The sequence below is a fragment of the Ptychodera flava genome, chromosome 10, assembly GCF_041260155.1.
Source record: "Ptychodera flava strain L36383 chromosome 10, AS_Pfla_20210202, whole genome shotgun sequence".
NCBI lineage: Eukaryota > Metazoa > Hemichordata > Enteropneusta > Ptychoderidae > Ptychodera > Ptychodera flava.
The window spans coordinates 33327792-33353390 of NC_091937.1; the positions used below are offsets into that span (position 1 = coordinate 33327792).

The following is a 25599-nucleotide window of genomic DNA, read 5'->3' on the forward strand; positions in this document are numbered from 1 at the left end:
TTCGAAACTCAGTATCTATAATCAGATTGTTTATGAACATTGACACAACAAACAGGAATTTGCAGAAGATAGTTCGATCAAGCAGTTCATCAAAAATTGGTCATACGGTGATCAAAATCCAGCTGGCAATTCTGAAGTCTCACTTGGCTGAAATAGGATTTCTTCATTTAAGAAACTTAAAAGTTTGACATTTTTTAGATTTTTAGATACCCAACTCACATACAACCTCTAAAACTCTAAGTAGGCTTTACTTTAAGACAACTTAAGTTTCTTTTATATACTGGGAATCAAGGAATGGTGCAGCCAAGCCTGGCCAATTATCAGAGTTTTCATGTTGTTTTTAACCATTGTCAGGCTACAACAATCTTATTAAAAGTATCCCTTCTCGGTTTACTTTGTTTTCCTGCCAGCTGATTGGTCAGTGACTAGTTGATGAAATCACTGACACAATTATTCAGTTAAGCCTGGTTTTAGGTGTTTTTTTAATCGGAAAACTAGATTTAATTAGGCGTCGATGGTAATCCTATGCGATTTACCAGTTCAGAAGAGTTTCTGAATTGGACTGTCTCGTAGTGATGAGTTGAAACACAATTGGATGGCCATGTATATAGACACACTATATGTTCTAAAGCAGAGATGTAAAGTACACTTTGAATGAAGTATTATAAGTACGTTTAGGATAGAATCTCTGATTTCCCACAACTTTTGAGTTAATGTTTCTATTACTGCTAAACTGTTTACTTCAAAAAATAATTTCAGTAGATATATGTGCATTTCTTGCCCTTTGTTCCTCACCAAAAATGAATGAAAACATCTGGTGCAGACTACAGATTTTTGGCGGGAAAACACTGCAGGGGAAAGGTTAATAAAGCCAGTCTGTCTGATAAAGTGGTTTGTGGTCTTTTCCATTGAATTCTATGTACATGTGTAATGGCAATCCTATCAAGTAGACAGAAGATACCAGTTTACTGATTGCATGAAATTTGCTGTCTTGTCTGTCACCTGAAAATCTCAGTCACTGTCTAGTCAGCCACTTCAGAATTTGATTATTATAGTAAACCATTGAATAATTGGATTTAATTAAAGATTGTGTCATTGTCTTCGTTGGAGGTATTCCAGTCAATTTTACCCACATTCTCTACCAGAAGTAGACCGATTTGCTATCACTGACTGTGATATTTACAGTCCTTGACATCTGTAGGGACAGTTTAACAAGTAACATGATCCAATATTATCAACAACTGTGTGATAGGACTATCTTTATGTGAATCACAGTCATGGAGTTGCCGTGCCTTAGACACAAAAATCATACGTTCAGCTCATACCTGTTGTATATCACAGGCAGCCAATTATTAGTAGCAGATTCCAAGTATGATAAATTGTTTAAGCAGAGATGTTTTTTTGATGAACATATGCATCGTAAACTATTTACAAAATTACAAAATTTTTACAAAATTACTAGTATATAGAATTTGGAGGGGCAAATAAAAGCTGTTTGCAACTATACCCTCACATGAATTGAAAACTTTCCCTCCCCTCCATTTGATTTCCCCTCTCCCATTCCTTGCTATCAAAACTCCCTCCTTCCCAGCACTCAATTTCCCCCCCCCCCCTCCTTACAAACTGACACAATTGACCAAATTTCACTCCCTTTGCCTGCTCACTAGGCCCTTTACAGACTTGCCCACCTTACAAAAGAATAAGATTTCCCCATCTTCCCTCCTGCATGCTGATTTGAGACAAGAGTGCCCACCAAGAAACCACCAGCAAATTTAAACACTTCTTCACAAACAACTTTGTTGGCCACTCCTTTTAAATATCTTCCACCCATAGCAAGAAAAAAATGTGTGTCATATCAAAGCTTTCAATGGAACAAGCTAAAGTTTGTCAATTGCTGGGTTCACTCAGTTATCAAAACGTGATTTAATAATGAAATATAAGACCACCCTGAATGTAAAGTTTAGACAAAAATATATTCCTGGGGCATAGGTTAAAATCAGGAACAAGATTTAGTCCAATACTGTTGAAAGTTGAGTACATTTCATGATAATAGTTTAAACAGCTGCAAACATTACTGTAGTATAGTAGTAGTAATATATCTAAGTTCTGATTTGGTTGCAAGCAACATTTTTCATTCACAGGGGCATGAATTACAATAGAAAGAATCAAAAGATCAGAGTACAAACTGCTTGGAACGGCATTCACTTGAACTTAGCAGCTTGGTTTGCTGTGTAGGTCTTCTGTAGTTTACACCACTGCTGTACATTTTTCTGTCACTGAAGTTACATTTAGCCTTTTTCCCTCGCCAAAAGTTTCAAAATTTCATGAAAATTTGGACAGAACCGAAGAATCTGAAGGGGTCATCTGTGATGACAAATGACAGAATTAAAGAAACCATTAAATGTAGACTTTAAAAATGTTCAAATGATGGTTAGATTATTACATTGAAAATGTTCCAGCAGTAGCATGCTTGACGACCAGTAACTTGTTTGAGCTTGACTCGGAACCCACATAACCAACCAGCATCCACTTATATTAACCAGTTACTTAAAAAAGTATTTGAAGTCTATGACGTTCAGTTTATCCAGGGTGGAGTGTTTAGGGATACAATTCTTAAGCTAATTGCCCTACATGTGCTCCAATAGAGGAGATATTCCACGGCCTGGAACAATCGGATCATTGTACCATGCTCAATGTGTAAGGTGTGATAGGGGTCAATTGTGCCTCTTGGCTTTACATTATTACAGCCAATATAAAACATATAAATTTCATGACAAGGGTTCTTGATCGGATGCTGTGGTTGCCATGGAACAGTCCAGGAAATTTTTTGTTTCCTTGGCAACACGCACGAGATGTACTTCATTCCAGGCATTCTCACAATGAATGATTATGTAAGTTAATCAAATTTGTAATTTTGGACTGTGTCTGGGCTACACAGGTATGAGTCTGCACACATGTAGATCGTAGTCCAGGGGCGTATTTTACCACAAAATTGCATGTATCGATAGTACGCCACCAACTGTGTCACAAGAGAATCACTGTTGCATCAACTGTCATCCCCAATTTTTTTTCTGTAGACTGTACCATACTGACATCCATACTGCATTTTTTATTTTACTACAAAAACACCCATCCTCCATCCCCCAAACTTGTATCTTTCTCAATCTGTCTGTTATCCTCCCCTTTCCACCTCCCATCCCTCCCTCTGTATCCCTCTTCTCTAAACTGTACAGCAGGTTGCAAAATATCTGAACTAATAATAACTGCAGCAGTATTTCTTACACCTAATATTTATGGAAAACAGAATTCTTTACTCACAGTGGAAGGTTTTTTCTTACATTTATGTAACCGTAACCAATGTAATTCTGTTTGTTATGTGTGTGTATGTTTATTCTTGGCTGTGCTATGGTTATTCATCATGACAATGCTTACTGCTCATACTACCATCACTTTGCTATGGACTTTGCTGTCCTACATGACATGGTGTTCATTTTGGTTTGCAGAACAGTCGTACGGCGGTGCACTACGCCGCCCTCAATGGCCATGCCACCACTATCAAGGCGTGCATACAACAAGGATGTGAACCTGATATACAAGATGTTGTAAGCATCGCAGTTTAAATGAAACAAATAAGAGCCTGTTCTAATCTCGTCAGTTATTGCCACCTAAATCCTTTTTTGTATTCTTGGTAGATGGCCTGATTAGCTTAGAACAGGCTTCATTTTGAATGTAGTGACCCTTTGACCCCCGTTTTCAAATGCAGAGGTCCAACCTTGTTTTTTGAAAGAAATGGGTTGCACCAACTTTTGGTGGTGAAAGGGTTGTAGAGTAGATGTAGATGTAGTTTTAGAAAGCACTAATAAAATTGTTTAAATGAAGTTATATATAATGCACTTTTTTGTCAATTATTAAATCATAGCCCCAAACATGAAATTGTTGAAGTAGCATGCCTGAATGCCCTACTGTGCAAACTCACATAAAATATCATTTCTGAACTCGGGTCCAGATCATCTTTGGTCATTCAGTAGCTTTTGATGAACTGCGAATTCTACAACATTTCAAGTTACAGCATTACAATGCATAGTCACAAAGCACGCAAGGGTTAGAAAGACAAAAATTGTTATGGACATGTGTGTCTTCAGTTGCGATATACTCCCGGTTTTTTCTCTTTTGAGAATAAATATTCTTACAGCTCATTTCAAACCCATCATGTAGACATCACTTCATGTGTTTCCACTTCACATTCCAAGGCAATCAAGTTCTGCATTTTCTCCACTCAAGGACATCGCAAGACTGTCTACTTCAAAACCCATTTGTTGAGCAACTGCACTCATCGTCAAAACGCCATTCAACATCTTGGCATATGCATGCATCCCATGGTTAAAAAAACCCACATAGTTAGACAAGCTGAACTGCATCTTAAAATCTGACATTGACCAATATGTTAAATAACAACTGCTAATATTTTGTGTGTTGTATACTGCTTAACTATGTATAGCACTGATAATGCACAGGATTCTTCCTTCCCACTGACTAAAACCTTTTGCAAATTTGCTAAATTGTGAAAAAAGTTTGCAACTATCACATAATAATATGTACAGCTTCACACATTGCAGTCACCAAGATTTGATAATTTCAACACAGTTTATCCCGCACAATTGAAGTACAGTCTCCCTATCTTCAATTAACCGTCAGGGTATCATCTCTCCTCCAGGCTGGCCGATCGCCTATGCACCTCGCGGTCACCGATGGACACGTGGAGGCTGTGAGGGCGCTCATCGAAGAAGGCTGTCCTGTCGACAGGCAGGATCAGGTGGTAATGCATCTCCTTTTTTTGTTCATCTTCTGCATCTTTAAGCTGTTGTCATGACAACCAAGACATCCTTTCAGATGGCCAGTCATCTTTCATCTCCAACATCATCTAATGGTTGTCATGGCAACAATCATTATCTCTTTCATCTTAAAGAATTTGACAATTTAAAAGATGGTTGTTGCTTTGCTGTCAATGTCCATATGTGTTGTGTAAGTTGACTTCTGTAAACTCTACATACGTCAACATTCCATGCAAGTCAAGTGCAGGTCTCTGAGAGTGTAGAATTTCTCTCAATGGTGAAAAGTAGTGTCTTCCTTTTGCTATCAGCAGCCATTTCATACCCTGGTAACCCTATGGTTTGGTTCATCCCATATATCACTATGATGCCTTTGGACCAGTGTATTGAAAATTTAGGGTAGGACATATCTGCAAAGTAGGAAATTTTCATAATTTCAATGTTAGAGACAGTGATGACAAAAATGTCGGCCTGTAGATTTCTGAGCATGTAGATTTCTGTTTGTTGGGCAGTCTTAAAGTGATAAAATCCGTAGTGATCTCAGAGTGTGCCATACATATATTGCTGTACTTTCCAAGTTCCCTAGTGCCTGCAGCCATATGCTGTCTGTCTCCATATAGAGGCCTCATCAAACTTCACTGTATCTGATTTCAAGCTTTGGGAAGGTACACCTTACAAGTCAACACAGTGTTACAGACAGATATAACAACCACAGTCATACCAATGCCAGTGAGAGTGACACTGATTTAATCTCACAGTTTGACATGCGCAGGATAATAATTCACGGGTCAATGGCTTGACTCAGAAAAGTTGGAAAGTATGTCGACGCATACTGAGATCAGGTTAATTGGTTTCCTCAGGGGCATTCCTGCATTTATGGGACGTTTCAGACAATTATATGGAATACAGTGGTATGTGAGTTTTAAAATGTTGTAAATGTCATTTGATCAGTGGATGTACCAGTATATTATTTTACTCCTCTTTGACAATTTGTAGTAATTGGAGTGTCATTCCAATTTTTTTCAAACTTTAATCAACTCTAGGAAACAACGCTGCCACTATGCAGAGCTTTTGAACATTTGTTGGTTTCTTGGATGTCATTTTGTTTACATTTAGTTGAAAAATATCACTTGGCTAGTTTAAAGTTTAGCACTGAGTTCAGAAATTGAGAAAATCTCTCTGATAGTTTAGAAGTTGAGAATACTCTCTCATAGTTCAGAGTTTGAGAATACCTCTATGATGGTTCAGACGTTGAGAATATCTCAGATAATTTAGAAAGTGAGAATGTCTTTCTGATTTCAAAAGTTGAGAATATCTGATTATCTCTCTGCTAGTTAAGAAGTTGCGAATATCTCTCTGATAGTTGAGAATGTGAGAATATCTCTCTTATAGTTGAGAAGGTGAGGATATCTCCTGATAGTTTAGAAGTTGAAAATATCTCGCTGATAGTTGAGAAGTTGCAAATATCACACAGATAGTTCAGAAGTTGAGAATAGTTGATTCACTCTGATAGTTTAAAAGTTGAGAATATCACTCAGCACTTCAATTGTGAAAATGGCTCAGATCATTCAGAAAACAAGAATATCATTCAGATAATATATAACTATAAGCTATGTTGATCCAGCTTAAATATATTCATTGTGTAACAGTCAGCATAACATAAATTAGCCTTGATCAAAAAGGTGAGAGCATACTGAGAAAATATCACCCAGTATACTAATTCCTTGTCTTCTACAATAGATATGAGCGTGTGAAATTCCGACTCAAGTACCCACCATCTAGAGCTTCATAAATATATTAAAGAGGGAACTATTAACAGCCCCACAGGTGTCCTTGAGGAAAATTCCTCCAATACAACTATCTGAGAGGATGAAAACGCATTATCCCTGGTTCAAAACATATAATATTTGCTCCGCCCAATAGACCGTTAAAAACTTTTTTTAAGGTCCCTATGCTCCGCCCCCCCAGGGCAGTGGTAAGTCCATCCTGACCACGACAATGATGTAGTCCGTTCAAGTCCATTCATGCAGACTGACTTACTAAACCATCATTGGGTGTCACAATGAACTCTGATAGACAGAACAAAGGCTGTAGGTAGTCAGCATTGATCATCGGTAAGAATTGATTCTACAAGTAAAAGGAATTCTAGGTCAGTTTGTAATTAAATGGGTAGTGGCCACCTAGGATGATCCGTGGTATTGATTTGGCACAGTGGGGAGGGTTTCAGTCATTCATGTTTGAAGAAAATAAACTTAATTCCCTTAAAACTATAATGAAAACACAGCTAGCCTGACTCACTGGGTGATATACTGCAATAGCATGGGTCGATAGGAACTTCAACACGCACAGAGAGAAATTCCATACCTAGCCTTCTCACCAATCAGGCTTTGACCTTTGACCTCTCACCTCTCAGTGATGTGTGTATTCTCCCAAGTTATCAAGAAAGAAGTTTTTAAAATAAAGATAAAATTAATTTGTAAATAAATAAATATTTAAACAAATATAGGAAAGTATGCTTTCTTTTATGCCAGGTGACACATTTGTAAACAAGTATATGTACTTACTATACCAGCCTTCAGATTTCAACTTCAAGAAATTCAAGTTACAGATGTACATGTACATGAAAGTCTTTGTGACTGTACAAATAAGTCAATATGAATACATGTGTGCAGGGACTGGAAGAGTAATACAGATTTTTACAAAAACTATAATTTACCATAAATGCTTATATTGACCTGTGTAGCTACAATATTGAATGTTAGCCAAAAAAACTTATTTAGAGATTTTAGATTGAATAGAACAGATATATTATTTGTAAATATTGGTACAAAGATACAGTATTACTGTACATGCAATCCTGTGGTTCTATTTAGTTGTGTATGTAAGAGTTGAAATCTGCTGCATAAGTAGGGTTACTCAAGATGTAAATGTTTTCAGACTGTTTAGGCAATGGTCTCTCTTTTTTTTCTCTTTAAATTAGAGAGTTTATTTGGCTTTTACCATGCAATGCACAGTCACTCAACTTACTAGGTTAGTGGTTCAGGCCAAAGGGTGAAAAGTGTCAAGCCACTGGCCTTGTAGCATTATAGGTGTTACCATACATCATGGGTTGTCAGGCCAGCAATCTCTCATTTGTTTAGGGGCCTATGGTATCAACAACCATCCTTACAACATCACAAACCATCATAAATATACATATACAACACTGTGAATCTGGTGGTTGTGTTCAAAATTAACTCATTTGAATATTGTGTACATAATAGTGCTGCGGCAAATTTCACTCTCAAAATCGATCCTGAATTACATTTGTGATATAATTACTGGTACACGATCACAGTTTTCTACACAGACTTATTAAATTGCAAATCTCATGCTCAAATAGTCATGTTTGGAATATCTTTTCGTCAAACTTGTTGATCAACTGACTTTTCAAAATTCTTAGGTGTAAACTATCATATTTGATGGGAAGAAACTCTAAATGTATTGCAGACTGTGAAATAAAGTACATTGCAAATTTAATGATTATAAATACTCACAGAAAAGATATCAAATAAGCTACAGTTTACAAACACATACATGTACTTTGACACATTATTTTACTATGGAACCTTGCATTCTTCTATTGTGTTTACTTTAGAATATCCGTCAATAATTTAATCTCATTTTAAGAGGGTATCTACCTTGAGGACAAGGTTTTGTAAACCAAAATAATTTGATTTATAAGTTCAGTTTATTTCAGTCCTAAACAGAAACACTGTAAAGATCTCTGTTTTCGCATATTGTATTTCATGCCATCGTGGTTTGTGATGGTGTTTGTCTTGTTTTTGTACTTGTGCTAATTTAGTTTTAGGTCCAAAGTTGGCAGAAAAAAGTGGTGATTCTGTTCAAAATATTGTTAATTGACAGGAAAACCACTACAGTTAGAATTCCAAGTCAACAAAACCAGCCGTCAAATATATTCTCAGCAAACTTCAGCGTTCGTAGAGTCATTCATTTCACTCTACTTAGAATAGCAACTCTTTCACCGTTCTAGGCCCATACTGTTCCATTGTCAAACATGATTCCTGTTTCATGCACTTGTAAACGATTTCCACCAACTGAGCGTTTAGAATTCCCGTGCAAAAATGCACTGAGGAAAACAACCACTTGTGGTTTATCTTTTACGGTTATGGTAGCTTGCTCCACCCACTTGAATTCTCATCCCAGATTCCAGAAATTACTCCACGCATTTCATGAAGTATTTGAGCGTCATGTTTAATTGAATTCATAAACATGCCAGAGATGCCTAGTTGTAGTCAGTTTTAAATATTTCAAGACATCAGGATGTATTAATCATGTCAGAGTTAAAAACTACTTGGAAGATGTAAATTTTACGTGACCTTGTTCTGTTTCTCTCTTCTTGTAATAAATTTCATGAAATATTTTAGAGCCATATTTCAACGAGCACTACTGTATTGCATGAAAGGAAAAAAAAATTATTTGAAAAATCTAAAGTTTTTGGCCATTGTGAAATGAGGGAACTCACTTTGCTGGTGAGGGAGAACAGTGTTAGCCTTTTTCAAGCTACCGTCAATCCTTCCCCCTCCTAATCTACCCTCCCCATTTCACAAGAAACGTGGCTAGCTGGGGCAACACACGAATTATGCTAAACCAAGTCTACTTGTGACAGGATGAAAATAAGTATTTGTTTGTGTGAGAAAAAGGAGAGCGCAGCTAATACATCGTAGGTGGTGGGCTTTATAATCTGACAGGTCATTGTATTTGCTGTGTATGTGTGAATCCATGGAAGACCTGTAAAAGAAACAATACGGCTTAAAACAAGAGTGGCAGCAACAAAGGGGTTTAAAAATATCCCATTGTTGAGAAGTGTCTGTAATTGCTTCTGTCTCTTTCAGAATGGCAACACTGCACTCCATGAAGCAGCATGGAATGGTTACAGCAAATCAGTTGAAGTCCTTGTCGGATATGGAAGAGCCAATGTACACGCAGCAAACAGAGTGAGTTCAAAACAGACTCTCTTGTTTTTAGATGATTGCACACACATACTTCTGTCGTAGAAGGCAGACTACCCCCAGGACTTTAATTACTAGGCCCTCTGATATTTTTATGTGAAAGATGAAATATTTGTTTTGAAATAATCTTTTTAGGAAACTCACCCGGCTAAAAATAAAGTGTTTCTGAGATTTGTTGCACAAGACAAGGAAAGCACTAAGATATCTTTAAGTAAAACATGACAAGTCATACCTAAATTTTTGATATTTCAGTGGTGTATTCTGTCATTTTTATATGTACATGCTTTGCTAGGATTTATTAATACTGTATGATTTTGCAATCTCTTGCCAGTTGAAAAATTTCAGAAACTTTTGAATAACAATTTCTGCCATATGAAGACTTCTCTGTGCAATATGTTTGCGTTTATCATATTTCAAGTGACTCATCTATCTATTTTGAATCATTTCATGCAATAGAGCGGGATGCGACCGTTGCATATGGCAGTACAGAATGGCCATAATGAATCTGCTAGAGTTCTACTGAGAAATGGTACGCATCCAGACACAAGGAATAATGTAAGTACATCTGTCCTCTTTCAATTATCACAGTTTTAATGAGATGGAAATACCTATCTACAACACACATACTTCTTGCTTGAAGGCATGTAATATCTGGTTTATATCCCAACATCAGGGCAGCAAATGGTCTTTATGACTGTGAAGGCAATCAAATTTTAACATTTGGTATTTTTAGAACATTCATCTATGGGCCACATAGGGCTGGAAACAGCACAAACATTTTACATTATATTTCATGAATAGAGGACTGAAAATTGATGTTTGTTATTTTGATGTTGTCAAAAGCCGAGTGATGCAAAAGCCATGCAGCTCAGAGCCTGTAATACAGGATTTCCAACATATTACATTCAGGTTGAGAAGTGATGCACCTTTCTTTAATATTTAATGTTTGCTGTTTTCTTCTTCTTTTTTGCCACAGCATGGCGAGACACCTCTTCACATAGGGGCCACACATGGTCACGTAACATGCTGCAGAATCCTGATCAGTGCTAAATGTGACATCAACGCTGTCAATAAGGTAAGGTCAAAGGTCATAGTTCATAGGTCAATTCAAACTATTGATATTGGTCAAAAGGAAAAGCCTGCAGAACATCACACAATATAAGAGTACTTTTATAACACTGGAGAGTACAATGGCAATTTTTTTTCAACATTTTTCATTGCAATTGCAGGATGGTAACACACCACTACATGTTGCTGCCAGTCTAGGAAAACGGAAAATCACAAAAATCTTGGTAGAAGCAGGCTGTGATGTCAACATCAAAAACAATGTAAGTATTTCCACTCTCTGCAGTAGTCTTTTTATATTGCCGTAACTACCGTAACTCTGAAAACTGACTAATACGCGTAAAAAAATTGTATGGCATTTGTTATCAATGTGATCAACATTCAATGGACATTTGTTAGTGTAATCTACATGTTTTACATACTCCTCAATATACTTCACAATTTCTTTTCATTCTTAAAAAAAACTTTAGATATATCAAGCATTTGCTAGGCTTTAAGATGTCATGTTTTTTATTGTGTCAGGATGTAACATTTTTGAAATTCAAACAGAGCAAGATCGTCCTTTATTAGAAGTAGCAATTAAATTGTTTAATTTAAAGCTGAAAAATTTACAGGTGTCCTTTTATTTGATAATGTTTATGTATTTGTGTGAAAACAGAAAGGACAGACTGCAATTGATGTGGCCAGGGACCATGAATATCCTGAGGTTATAATAATCATGACAAGTACACCAAAGGTAAGACAGCAAGCTCGGGTGACCGAATTCAGGGTCCTCATGATGTGTGAGATGCCAATTGCAAGTCAACACACACACAAAAAAACTGCTGTTTAGAACACATTTTACTGCAGTATCTTTCCCTGCTATCTATGCGACAATCCTGCAAGCAGACTTCCTTTGGAACAAAAGTCATATATTTGGATGAAATATTTATTATACAGACATTATTACTCCACTTTGATTCAGATATGCTATTGTACATGGTTTTAGGTTTTCAGGTAATATACAGACAAGAGAAAAAATATATATGACAAAATAAGTTCTGTGGTCAAATGCTATCTCAATGAGGCACTAAATGATATCTGCATACTGTATACCGTAATCTTGCTATGAAATTTCAGTCTTCTTACTATATAAGTTAATTAAACAGTATATATCTCTTCTTTTCTTAATGTTATGCTGATAATTTTAATAACAAATAACAACACCGTTCCTATCTAGGCTCAAACATCTCGATCTAGACGGCATCATCGAAACCACCCGACTGAATATCAGGTATGACTTGCTCTCACGCACACATGTGCACCCTCAGAGCCAGCATGTGTACCCATGCACCCTTCTCAACTCACAAACGGGCACAGTCCGTCGGTAATAACGGCTGACTGTTTCCACCTTCTGCCATCTAATAGCCTGGCGGGGGTAGTTTTCGCGCAAATAGCCTGTTACTGCCGCGTATGCTCCCAGCATGCCTTGCTATAACCACTGACTAAACACTCTCATACCATGACGGACGTAATTAATGTAAGCAACTGAATTGGCAAAATTGTACTAATTTAGATGATTGCCTGTGACAGGTACTCCTGGCTGTATGTGATTGGTAATGAAAGTGACCTGAAATAGGGTCAGTGTTTACTAATTATTGGGTCAAATTAAAGTGACCTAAATATAAAGGGATGTCACAATCATAAAGGAAGGCACACTGATTGAAAGATGTGATGTGTCAAGACCCAGGCCTCCAAATATTCTAGCTATGATGTCGTTGTTTTCTTCCAAACGAAACTGCAAATGTTGTGAAACTATTTCCTTTTTAGTTCTGACAACAATCAGAAAACCACAAGACTATAGAAATAATATACCCCAAGGGATGTGGGTTCTTTCCCTTTTGCCCTACCGCTAAACCATTGTATAATTCATTGTTTTCACTGGGTTAATAAGATCTACCATTTGTACAGCAGTGAAGAGGAGTGGGGGTGGGCGGACATAATGTTTGTATGTCTCATTACCTCTATAACTCAGAAATTAGCGGCGTAATACTCTCTTTCAAATTTTCATCATATCTGGATTAAAACCTTGATTCAAAATGTACAAGTATAACCATCCCTGTTCATACTGTTTGGTTTGAGCCAATCACTGTTAGTGAAAGGATGATACCAGCCACACTCCTGGCTAAGGTGGTATGTGCAGCAGTGCTGTCAAGGCAGGGGACAATCATAATTACTAACAGGGAAATGGGTTGATCACACTCTATCCTTGGACACAGAGAGAGTAACAGGCAGGAATGCATGGAGACACTGACAGGTACTGGTGTAGGGTGTGCTAGATACATACGGCTCATGTCATTTCGCAGAATTACTAAATCATCAGGGAATGGGTGAAATCTAATTTACCATCACAGTAACTAACATGTAAGAAGTTCCATGTGTATGTGACAATGTGTTACTCAACATAATTCATATACTATTGGGTTTAGAAGACACGCAGTACATTTATGTACACGATAGCCATGCAGATGAAATAAGAATTCTGATCAAACTCATATTATCATGAGACAGGATAACGTATAGGTATACTAAAATAAATCTGTCATAAGTGGTGTCAGGAAGAAGTCAATATAAAATGTATATCAGTATAGTACAGGTAGGTACGTAACCATGGTATAGAAAAGATGTCATATGAAATTTAAGATTTAGATCCATCATACTTCGTACCACAGACCCCAGTAATGGGACGAAGAGAGCAACGAGCCAGAGCAGCTGAGCAAGGCATGATGGGAGCACAGGCAGCGTCAGCCAATCCAACCTCGGTAAACCCTTATCCAAACTATCAATATCCTCCGCCAGGGCACCATGGTGACATGGCTGCGCCAAAACATAAATCTCCCCACATGTCATCGCCACGGCAATCGTCGTCACCTCATCAGGTATGCCGGCAATGCATCATGGGAGGTGGCCTTAATTTGGTCCCGTATGTCACAAGGTTAAGGCAAATTCCCATGATGCACTGCCTGTGCAGTGATGAAGTATAGTGTTAATATCTGGAACGTAATCGTAATTTTGCTTGAATAGAAAGGCAGTTAGGATTGTATCCATTTGTGTGTGCAGGGACAGTACATGTGTACATGCATACCTATGGGATACATACACACTTACACATAAATATATACCTAGACAGACATACAGACATGCATGCAGAGTACATACATACATACATACTTACATACACATGCATACATACACACACGCACACACACACACATGAACACACACAAATATACATACACATATACCTACCTACCTACATACATACATCCATCCATACATACTTGCATACATACCGGTACATAGCTACATATAGGTTTACATATATAGATAAAGTGTGAAAGTGTCATTCAGTGTAAATTTTATGATTTTGTTTTGTAAGATAACTGCTGCCAACAGTTTGATAACCATAATTCTAAGTTAATCATTATAACCCATAAATGTGGTGAGTTTCAAAGATTATTCATAGTGGGTGGATGGCATCATCCATGCATAACAAGTGACTTAAGTGGAGATGCCCACGGTCAAAGGTGTAACATAAAGGTGAATAAATTGTTGCCAAATAGCAAGTTTGCTGTCTTATAAGGAACACTGTATTAAGGAATACTTGATATCAATTTCTTTTTTCTTGCCTTTTGTACAGAGAGGACATGGTCCTGGTGCGTTTTCAGCCACCGATGGCCCGAGTCAGGATTTGGACCACCATGGCAACAGCAGAGTGGGATGTCATGGCAACAGCAGGCCTGGAACCAGTGGTCATGAACGGCAACAAGAGCAGCAATACCAGAACTTGCAAGGCCAGCGGCAGACTCCGCTGGAACGGGCCATGGACCTGGAAAGACAGACCCACCAGAACGTACAGCTTGGCAGAATCACCGGAAATCCACACCAACATTCCGAGTATTACCGAGACGCATTTGGAAGTGTCCATGAGGTGAGAAAACCATGAAATGCTTACAATAGCGGTACCTCTTTAAAATTCTGAAAGTGAAATGTTCCTACAAAGGTTATGCTTATTGAAGTACAATATGGAAACAACTGAATAGCTCTATAAAAATTAATGTAGTGCCTATTGATTTTGCTGTACTGCCTGAACACAATATCTGGGAAGATTATTATACTTTCCCATGGAGCACTGTCAAGAATTATACAGGTGTTCTCAATTGATACACTGTATTAGCAGTATGTTTTATTGTTAGTTCACAGTGTAGACAGACACATAACATTAATGTGTAATGATACAATAATTACGGCAACTTATTGTGTCTGTGTTAGTTGGTTTCATGTCTGGCAATTGACTTGCAATCAAATGAGACTGCAAAGGGTAGAATAGCCACAACAGTTAGCTGCTAAAACATTAAACCAATTGGTGTGTGCACCTTGCATGTAGCCTGGAGCTTGTACAGATATTTGGAAACCAATTTTGTTCAGCTGTGAGGTCCGCTTAAAGACCTGATAAAAAGCAATGAAAATTTAGTCACATTCAATAAACACAGTTACACCATGTTTTTGTTATATAGTGATATTTAAATGCTTTAAGTTTACTTCATAAACTGCTTCTTTACACAAGGAAAATATTTTGAAAAAATGTGCAAACCTATTTTGAAGTTCGTCACTTACTATTTAAACAATAAAGCACACCCAGCGATGGTATACCAGGAGATTTTGAACCAGTTAACGACATATATGCACGAGCGATAGCGAGTGCATATATGAAGTGAACTGGTCAAAATCTACTGGTATACCATCGCTGGGTGTGCTTTATTGCTATTATATCATAACAGTATATTGAAATTTTGGCATGGAACGTCAAAAACGGATTTTTTGCTCCAACTGAGAGCTCACGCGTATGCCAGCCATGGTATATCACCAATATACCACGGTTCTTTTCGCGTCTCGGCCAATCAGATCACTGTATTTGCGCCATCAATATACTGGTACGATATAATTGATAATATTTGTAAAGTATTTGTGAGAGTATTTTTTTTATTACTGTGTAATTGTGACATTTTCATAATGACTGTATATGAAAGGTATTATGACGGTTAACTCTGGGAATTTTATAACACATGGACATTCCCCTCCCATCAGCTGGACCTAGGGTTAGAGATAGGGTTTGGCCTAGTGTTGGATAAGTAAATGTGCAGGGCTTAATTGTCCCAGAACTATGAAGTAGCCCACTTGATGCGGTTTAGCGGTTCCACTTGTCCCGTAGAATTTAATTCCAACTTGAGACATGTCACCGTAGCCGTGACAACGATCTATGTCACTGATAAGACATTCCAGCGCAGCACAGTGCAATGAGAGTACTTGACTGCACAATACTAGAGGGCGCTAATCAAGTTCATAACTTAATTTTATAGCTTGGGAAACAAGTCTTCAATATTGCTGAACTTCAGTTATAAAATCTTGATAGAACCTGTTGTGCAAAGAATTAATGATAAAGTTGACATTTCAGTGGCCCCAGAAACTGAATATCAGGGAACCCTGTAACATGTGTGGTCATGTCACCAGACTCTAGGTAATATCAGTGATAATATAGGATAAATATCATATCAGCACAATTAAAATCAGGTAAACAATTAAGGTAAACAATCAAGAAATGATAATATATTAGCATCGTTTGTGTCGAAAATAACATGAAATATCACGATTGGTCATGTTCAAGGTCTGAAGCACAGATTTGTCCAAACTTGAACTTTTGTAGATTGATACCAGGCTGTTAAGGTGTCTACGATTTGCTAATCCCTACTTACTGTCCCATAACAACTGGAAAATTTGACTTCTGACCCGGCAGAAGGAAGATAAATTATGACCTTTGTCAGTGTGTTTGTACAAGGTCAATGGTACTAACTAAAACCCTATTGACTTTGTTTGCAACCCTGACTGTTTTGAGTGTTTGGGTCAGTAGTCCTCTCAACTTTCTCTTTATGTTTCTCAATTTTTGTGTTCTCGTAGCTTAGTTTATATGAAAAAAGTAAACCATTCTAAGCTTTGATGAGCTGTTTATCTAATGAGGCTTTTGATCTGTCAAAACAAATGGCTTTCAGTATTAATCCCATTGTAAAAATTTGTCTGTAAATTTCTCTTGTCAAAATCATGTTAAATACTACATGGTGAAGATTTCACTCACAAATCAGATTTCAAAAATGTCATATGAAACACATTCTAGAAACTGGAGAAAAATAATATTGGTTATTATAGTATTGCCTATTTTGAGTTTTCAGCGCCAAAGTACACTGCTACTGTATGTCTTCATAAAAGGAACATTAACATTAGGTGTCTGTAAGACAAATATTCCTGGTTCTCTGAAAGGTAAACAAATGAGGACAAAATGATAATTGCCGTGACACATCATCCAATTAACTAACAAATATTCCCCTGAAAGAAATTCTCGTCAAGTTTTACATACAAATTCTTAGTGTCTTTAAGCAATCCGTAAGAACAGCACCACAGTATTGTCACTCTAAAATTTCCCCTTAATGATTACAAATCAGATGATATCAATCAGAATCAAATTTAATAGATTGTGATCAAATTTTTATGAATTTTAGTTTTCCCGTATTTCACAATAGTCAAAGCTACCTTTGCCTTTATTTGTCATTGAATGTACATACCCGTGTACAAAGTAAACAAGCAAATCTTGCGTTTGCTATGTTAATCCTTATCACACATTTCCTCCCAGTGCAGGGCTGTTCTGTCATTCTATTTGAGCGGCAAGTTACATTTTTCTTTTCTGTACTCTGAAAATTAAAACACATCCTGCTGAGTGAACATGCCAGAGACTGCATTAATCCAATTATACTTCAAGATAACAAACATTTCAATTACAGAAGCAAACTGATTAAACACTGTACACATCACAGTCACATGAACAGAAAACACAAGCAGACAAAAGATAATTAAAGGCCAGGAGATGTGTAGGATATTGTTTCAGATACGATAAGGTTCTCAACATTATTCTTGTCAGTTATCGCACCAGTTTGTGAAACACTTTCCATGTCAGTGCAAATGACACCATAAATGAAGAGGTCTTTCTTAATTTGGAGTGCAACTTCATGAATTGTTAACGCTACATGCAAAACGGTTATTGATTGGCCATGAGAAAAGCTGTTCCAGTCCATTAGCCAATTAGAGGAGGAGTTTGTCGTCCTGTTCACTTTGTAGTTATTGTCAGCCTCCTTGACAACCTGACAAGGTGAAATTCTGCACAGTAAGCTGTCAAAAATGTAAATATTTTGGTCTCGTTAAATTTTCCCCAATGTTGGCGAGTAGTAGCTACATTTATTCCTGTTTACTTCATTACACTTGTGTGTTCATAGTATTGACCATTGTGTTGGTGGGGGACTTTTTTGCATACAATAGACAGGAAGATATGTTGGGGGGTGTGTGTGCATAAGAGAGAGAGAGAGGGGGGAGAGAGGGAGGGGGTGTATGTGTCCCTGTTTCGTACATCAACAGTTTCATCATCGTTTGTGCCAGACATTACGCCCAGGAGATGTCTGACTTTCTGTTTGGTTTGCGCAAATAAAAACGTAATAAAAGTTTAACACAGAAGCCAATGATCGTTTGACTTCTGACTTAAACTGTTTAATGGCGGACACCTTATCGATTTGTGGAGGAAAAAAGATTAGATACATAAAGAAAAGCGGTGGCTACATTTTACATGTGAAAACCCATTTGCATTGTCAGGTTGAGTAAACAGACATCAAGAAATCAGAAAATCAATAACACTTAATTCTATGTCGAGAAGCTCATCCAATATTGATACTGCACTTGGGTGAACTCCGTTTAATTATACGTGTAGTCACATACACTGTATTGACTGTTTGTTTTGCTGTGGCTGTACTGATGATGCCTAACTAAGCTAGGAGCCTTGCTTTTATATGCCTAACTCTACTATAATGTGCTGACTCACAACAAAGTGTCCTACGTTTATGTAAATCAGGGAACGACAATTCGTCATGCAAATTGTAGCCCTTGTAGACTGTAGCAGTCAGCTCAGTGGCAAAAAAAAAAATTCCGGGAAAGATTGGCAAAAGTTTATGACTGGGTAACTGTATCCTGGTGGAACTTCTGTGTTGGTTTTAGAGGCCAAAAATAATTGTGACTATAGTCGTATATGTAACAGACCAGTTTTTTATAGTGCGGCCATTAATGATGTTACTATTGTTACTATTTATAAAGTGCGCCATTGAAGAACACATCACACATAGAACAAAAACAGGTCGGCAGCTAAGAATAGTTATTTTCAAAACAAGCGGTGTCAGTCTACTGTACTCTGAATGCTGTAAACTGCACAGATGGCATTAATGTCTTTTAAGCTTTGTAGACAGACATTGGTCATGTTAAAAACTGATTCCACAGCTACAGTGCTTTATTGCATCATTGTAAAGTATTTGCAGAGTCAGAGTACATATTCTTTGATAAACAAAATGGTGTTAGAATGCTATCGTCATCAAATTTCAAACCAAGGATAGTCAGTTTTTAAAGGAAATTTTAATCATTAACAATTCTACCACTATCAAGATGTGACGGTTTTCACTTCCCACATTCACCAACATGGTTCGGCCCAACTCTAATGTTGTCCGTGATGAAGCTGGATTGCTAGACGGGGAAACAGGGTGAAAGTGTGAAACACTAAATACATGTAGCAATAAGGGCTCAATCCCATAAATGGACTGTGTTCCACCTCCTGTACATAAGAAACAGCAGATTGGATAGTCTGTTGTGAATTGCTGTTATAAATTTTCTACTATGTTTCATACTTTTGATCAATTGAAGGATTTTTTTCTGTTTTGTCTTGCAGAGACCAATCTCAAACTGCAACTGCATGCCGTACGTCAGGAGACTGGAAAATCAGTTGGAAGCCACAAAGGAGAAATTCATGTACGACATTGAATCCACAACTCAGATGATGGAAGATAAGATGAAATATTTTGATAAAAAGATGGCACACCAGTCAAGCTGTCTAGACCAGCTGTGTAAGGAAAGGATAGCCACTGAAAGGACAGAATGCCTGCATCGTATTGACAGGCGTGCTCAGAAGGAACAGGCTGAATTTGAACGACGGAGCACCGTCAGAATCAACGCCCTCAGGCGGGAACTTAAAGGCTGGTTTGAGGACCGCTTCAGACACTTTGAGAGGAAATACGGTGACGACTTTGGAATCGACCTTGGAAGTGATCATGGACGTGAGGACCCTGATGACTTTGACGAACCAGGGGCCAGCCTGCTGCGGTCAAAGTCAGAAGGGCGTCTGCCCTCGAGTCAGAATGACACTTCATACGAGCGGCAGGGTGATTCCACTAATCAGAGACCCGGTGGCAAACTGCCAGATAAAATTACTGCCACTAGAACTCTACAAGAGGTGCGCTATGCAAAGACCAAACCCATTGAGAGTACCAACGACCCGTATGTGCTCCAGGAGGAATCGGAAAATACTGCCACGGAAAAGAGCCAGGACTCAGATCAGGAAAGCCAGTAAAGCCGCCCAAACCCCCGAAACCTCCAAAGCCTCTCCCTCCTCCTAGGACCGTAAGTTATCCTTCCAATTCCCAAGTACCGCTGTTACTTCTTCCACTACCGGTGCCATTCCAAAACGAACACTGGGCAAAAATGGGGAGAGACAGTCGGAAATCCACATCTCTTGCAGGTCTCCTCCATTCCGGCACCAAATCCAGCGCCAGAGCAAAATCCCACTACAGAAGGAGAGGGAAGGCTTAAACAAAGTTCATCAAATTCAAGAGGAACAAATGCCGCTCGACATGTGTATGAGAGTGTAGGAAACCCTTCACAAAAAGGACAGGGAAGCTCTCAAACGAACTATCCAGAACATATGAATTACAGGGGAATTCAAAGACAGATAATTCAAGACCGAATGGAATGCATGGGAACTCTGGATCAAGTTGGGCCACTCAATCAAATGGCAAATTGCAAGGACACAATCAGTCCCAACCGCCTCATGTTAATTCCAGGATGCAATATACTAATTCTGCAGCACATGCAAGACCTACAGCAGCGCCCTATTCTGGGAGTACCGCACGATTTAATCCCAACGCAGCACCACGTAGCCCAGCTGCCTCTTACTCAGTGCTTAGGACTCCAAACGACTCTCAAAGTCCTCAGATGATAAACGTGTCACCAATCACTGTTAATACCTCACTTGCAAATTCCTCGGCACCAGCTCAAGAATCTCCGAGCACTTTAGCTTCCAGCCCCGACTCTGGCACACCTCGTGGCAACGGCAGTGTATCAGGAATAAGTCGCGACCGTGACCGAGACAGCTCGGATTCTGTATCGACCAGTACCAGCTCACGTTCCCGCAGGGATCCAATAGACTCCTCCCTGGCCATGGCACTGTTAGAAGATGACGACTCTGTGCAATCTTTTAATCGCCAGCCCTTGCAGACATTCGGCTCTCAAAATATGTCCAATTCAATGTACTCGCCACCGCAGAATAGAGGTCGGCCGTTGTCATCGTTTGAAGTTAGATCATCTCAAAACTCACAGGATGGAAACTTGTTTACTGCCAGTGGGAAGCCACATTCCAAGAGCGACGTCAAGATTGCACCGAAGAGCCCCGCAGAACAAGTCGTGCCAAACATCACGGATAAGCCACGGCAGAATGGAGACCCACACTGTAAGTCACATGCGCACTCGCGACAATATAGCACGACAGTAGCGATACTAGTTTTGACCCCGTCACCGTGACGCAGCATTTCTTCGACACGTATCAAACCAGATGGAAAGGTGGTACGAGAGACGCATTCAGGATGTGCAAAAACAAGCGGAGCAAAAAGTTTCCTCAAACAGCGGGAAATGAAAACAAAGCTAGTTGAATTAGAATCGAAAATAGAACAGCTGAAAGGGCCTGCTGACGACACAGACGACCCTGAAGAGCAAATCTCTGTGTGAACAGCATGTTTAGTATTTTGCATGCAAAGACTTGATAAATCTCGACTGTGCAACCTGTTCTGTAACTCACAACTTGTTCCATGCTTGCTCATTTTTCAGTCAACTAACAAAGTCTGTACTAACATTCTCAATCTTGTACGGGTTCTTGTTTTGTTATTGTCTACTTTCCACACTGAATTATAGATCTCTAGCTTTCTGTATGTAATGCAGAATTTTTCTGCCCTTTTTGTAGTGCATGGATGCCATTCTGCTACCTATGGCCACCATTTTCTCAGTTTTCATGTCCAGTCTCATTACTGAATGAAGAAGTTGCGTTTGACTAAATCTGCTATCAAGAATTTTGAATTCAAATTGAAAACATGAACAATATCAAATGAATATGTTATGTCAGCTAGTCCTGAAAACAATGCTGATCAGTTTTCTAATAAATGAAATTCTTCTTCTAAAACAAAGATATTTGTAAGATGACAGGAAGAGATATGTGATCTAGATTCAGGTGCAGAATTTGACCGGACAATTTTACATACATCGTTGACCTTTCAACTTTAACCTACCATTTATGCAATGGCAACAGGGCCCCTCACACAGCAAGCTGTTCCCCTGCATCACAAATGGAATGGATTTGATTGATGATGCTGATATGTCACTGAATGTAAGAAATAGGAAATGCCATGATTCACTAACATTTGAGACAGGGTCATTGTATGTAGGACAGGTCTCATCCCCCCTAAAATACTAATAGTGTGTTCCAAGTTGTTTGTCATAACAATAGGAATAATTCACTTTTAATAATCGCAAAGGATGGACTAACTTCATAATCATCGTCAGTTGATGATAATACTCATGATCTTTCCCAACTTGTGGATGTACTAACGCATCAATAACCTTGATCAAATAAAACTTAATTTTCCATTAAATTAAAGAGACGTTTGACATACTTGCCACTGTTTATCTTTTGTTCCGCTAAGGAAAAGCCTACCTTGAATAGCAAATAAATGGTTGCTGAAAATCGGTAGCCTAATCTTTGATATCTAATATCTTTCTTTTTGCAAACAGATGTTTATTACACTTATAGAGTAGATTGAAATCTGTAGTAAAGTATTGACCTAGCTAGCTGTGTGGTTTCTCTGTTGATCTCTGCATCTGCTGGTCTTGCTTGCATGTGATGAAAGGAAAAACATCAAGCTCCTCTGAAATAAGCAAATTTTGCGTAGTCAGGAAATGTCGCCACTGAAGCAAAACAATGGCACTTCATAGTTTTTGTCAGATGGTGTGTTTATTATTAGCAGGAATCTGAATGCAGTACCATTAGGAAAAGAAAACTGCCCTATTTCACACAAATAACAAACTTACTAAATTGAATGAAGTCAGTTCATATATTTGAAACTAATTCAACTGACTATTCAAGGCATGCAAGGGAAAATTTGAAATCTGTATGCCGCTTAAACTAACTGAATGGTGTTAACTTTTGTTGATTGACAGATGCAGTATTATGAAAGATATGAGATGGTCATGAGACAAGCAGAAGTACTGCCTACAAGCAATACACAAGGGCCTGAAAAATCTGTACTCTTTCTGTGAATTTTTTTTACCAATCTAGGGGGATCTTACCAATTAGCATATATTATAATTTGGTTCTTGCTTTCAACCAATGAACTCTCAGATATCTGCATACTGCTTTCCCTCATGTCCCTAACCTGCTGGAAATTAGTATTAAAACTGCTACATTATTAAGCTCCTCTAACTTTGTTAAAATGCTCATTTCTGAACCTGATATTGCAGTAATAAGGTACAAACAGAAGGTAGTGTAATCTGTATATTTTTGAAGAAGTTTTTGTAGCAGTACAGCTGCATTAGGTGTAAACCATAATAACCAATTGCAGAAATATTTTTGGAATAAAGCTTCTTGACCATGGTGTACATTTTTGCAGTACAATATTTCCAGCTTGCTTTGTAAACTAAGAGTTTAGTCTATTATAAAATGCGTGGGATAAGTTATTGCAACTACAATTATTTATGAAAGTCTGTTCTTTCACAAGTTATTTATGACATGTCAACTTCCTGTTATACAACTGTTCAAAGATGTTATTTTTCTATTTTTTAGTCGGAAAATGTATCACAGGAAGTTTTAACAATAATTATATGCACAAGACTTGGTTGCATATAATGCCTTAAGTTAATAAAACAGACTTTTTAGGAACAATTTCTTCCAGTGTTTGTGGAACACAAAAAACCAGACATCCATGCTTTGAATGGACTTGCCACTGCAATGACTGTAGCTGTTTTCAGAACAGATTATGTACATAATCTAACTACTGGGAGTAGAACTGAAAAACATGAAATGTTTATCGTAGGTTCAGAAGATGTAGCTTAGCTAGTGAATAGCCAGCCATGTATGTTAACTGAGGTCATGGGATTTGCTCTGAGGCCGACAAAAAGTAAACTGCCGGTGTTAATGGTGTCAGTATCAAGAGTGCTATGGTTCTCTTTTTGGGGTTGTAGCTTATAAAGCCCTGATACACACAGAACATTACTTGTGTCATTTCCCCATTATTGTAGCTGACTCTGTAATTTTTTAACGAGGTGTGGCATGACCTATGCAAAATTTCCAAGTCTTAGTAGGCGAACAATATACACTTGTCTCCCACTTGTTCTCCAACACACACACACACACACACCTACATATGTGCTGGCAGACACCAGTGTTCCATCCAAACTGGCACTGAATGTGAATTTTTTCACTGGTATGTGATTGTTGTATTGGGAAAGGGGAAAGTAATGGGTGATATACTAGGGTGTCTGGTAGTAACAAGTTTAAACTCTAAGATGGAACAGCCCATTCTATTGTAATAAACAATATGCGGGACAACACCATTCATGCACTGTAGCATAATTTGTTGAGTAATTGAAACAAAATTAGGAAATAAGCACACAAGATTATCAGTCATTGATTGTGCTTTCCCTTGTCATAAACCAATCATAACAAAATTATCAAGATCAGGAATATTATTGATCAGGAACATTTTCTGCTTGAAAGGCCGCTGTTGAAGAAACGAGTGTCGCTGAAAAGCCAGGTGGGACTTCACATGTGCATATTCATAACAATTGTGATGATGGTTGGACTCTTTGCAGCAAAACACATATAGTTTTTGCTGGGTTATGAACAGAGTAAGCATCAGACTATGTAGTTTTCCATTGGGATATGTGGGTTTAGATGTGTTCTCTGGCATAGTGACATGTCTATAGATAATACAATGACCTTGTAACTGAGGATAGTAACTAGGTACACTCTGAAAATAATAATAATGTATGTAGTAATGTTTGTCAGAAGTTGTAATATTTTGTAAAAATGAATTTAACATGGTGTTTTCAGAAACTACCATTTTTACAGCGTTTTTAGAAATCATGAAAGACCTTATTCTTCCTTGAAACATTTTACCAAACTGTGCCTTCCGTAAAGAAATGTCACATTTTACCAAATTTTTCTGACAAATTACCATTCCATTGGTTTTTGTATTTTTTAAGAAAAATTAAAAGTTTATTTTCAACTATTGCAAACTTATTCCAGTGTTATTTGTAACTTTTTTGTTTGGTTGTGTTCAGTGTGTGATACTGGCACCCTTTGATGACTGACAGTAAAGTTGACAAGAGAAATCCACATCTTTGGATAGAGTGTCACCAACTCTCAATGCCTTTCACAATGAGAAATATTATGTACTTGGGTTTCCATGATGTAATAA

The 25599-nt window shown here is 37.9% G+C and overlaps 1 protein-coding gene across 9 annotated transcripts in view; it reads left to right on the plus strand.

Annotated features, from left to right (window-relative positions):
• The window catches only part of LOC139142559 (ankyrin repeat domain-containing protein 6-like), a 47909-nt gene extending 22488 nt beyond the window's left edge, over positions 1–25421 (plus strand). For 2 of the 9 annotated variants that reach the window (XM_070712530.1, XM_070712531.1), the window contains exons 3-14: positions 3504–3602; positions 4715–4816; positions 9725–9826; positions 10298–10396; positions 10818–10916; positions 11071–11169; positions 11565–11642; positions 12126–12179; positions 13618–13824; positions 14586–14876; positions 19752–21584; positions 23342–25421. In XM_070712530.1, the coding sequence (XP_070568631.1) occupies positions 3504–3602; positions 4715–4816; positions 9725–9826; positions 10298–10396; positions 10818–10916; positions 11071–11169; positions 11565–11642; positions 12126–12179; positions 13618–13824; positions 14586–14876; positions 19752–20429 (1908 nt within the window). In that variant the 3' untranslated portion in view covers positions 20430–21584; positions 23342–25421. The remainder of the gene's footprint in view (positions 1–3503; positions 3603–4714; positions 4817–9724; positions 9827–10297; positions 10397–10817; positions 10917–11070; positions 11170–11564; positions 11643–12125; positions 12180–13617; positions 13825–14585; positions 14877–19751; positions 21585–23341) is intronic. The other 7 variants (XM_070712537.1, XM_070712538.1, XM_070712532.1 and 4 more) reach the window with 6 other exon arrangements.
• The last annotated feature ends 178 nt before the right edge of the window (positions 25422–25599 follow it).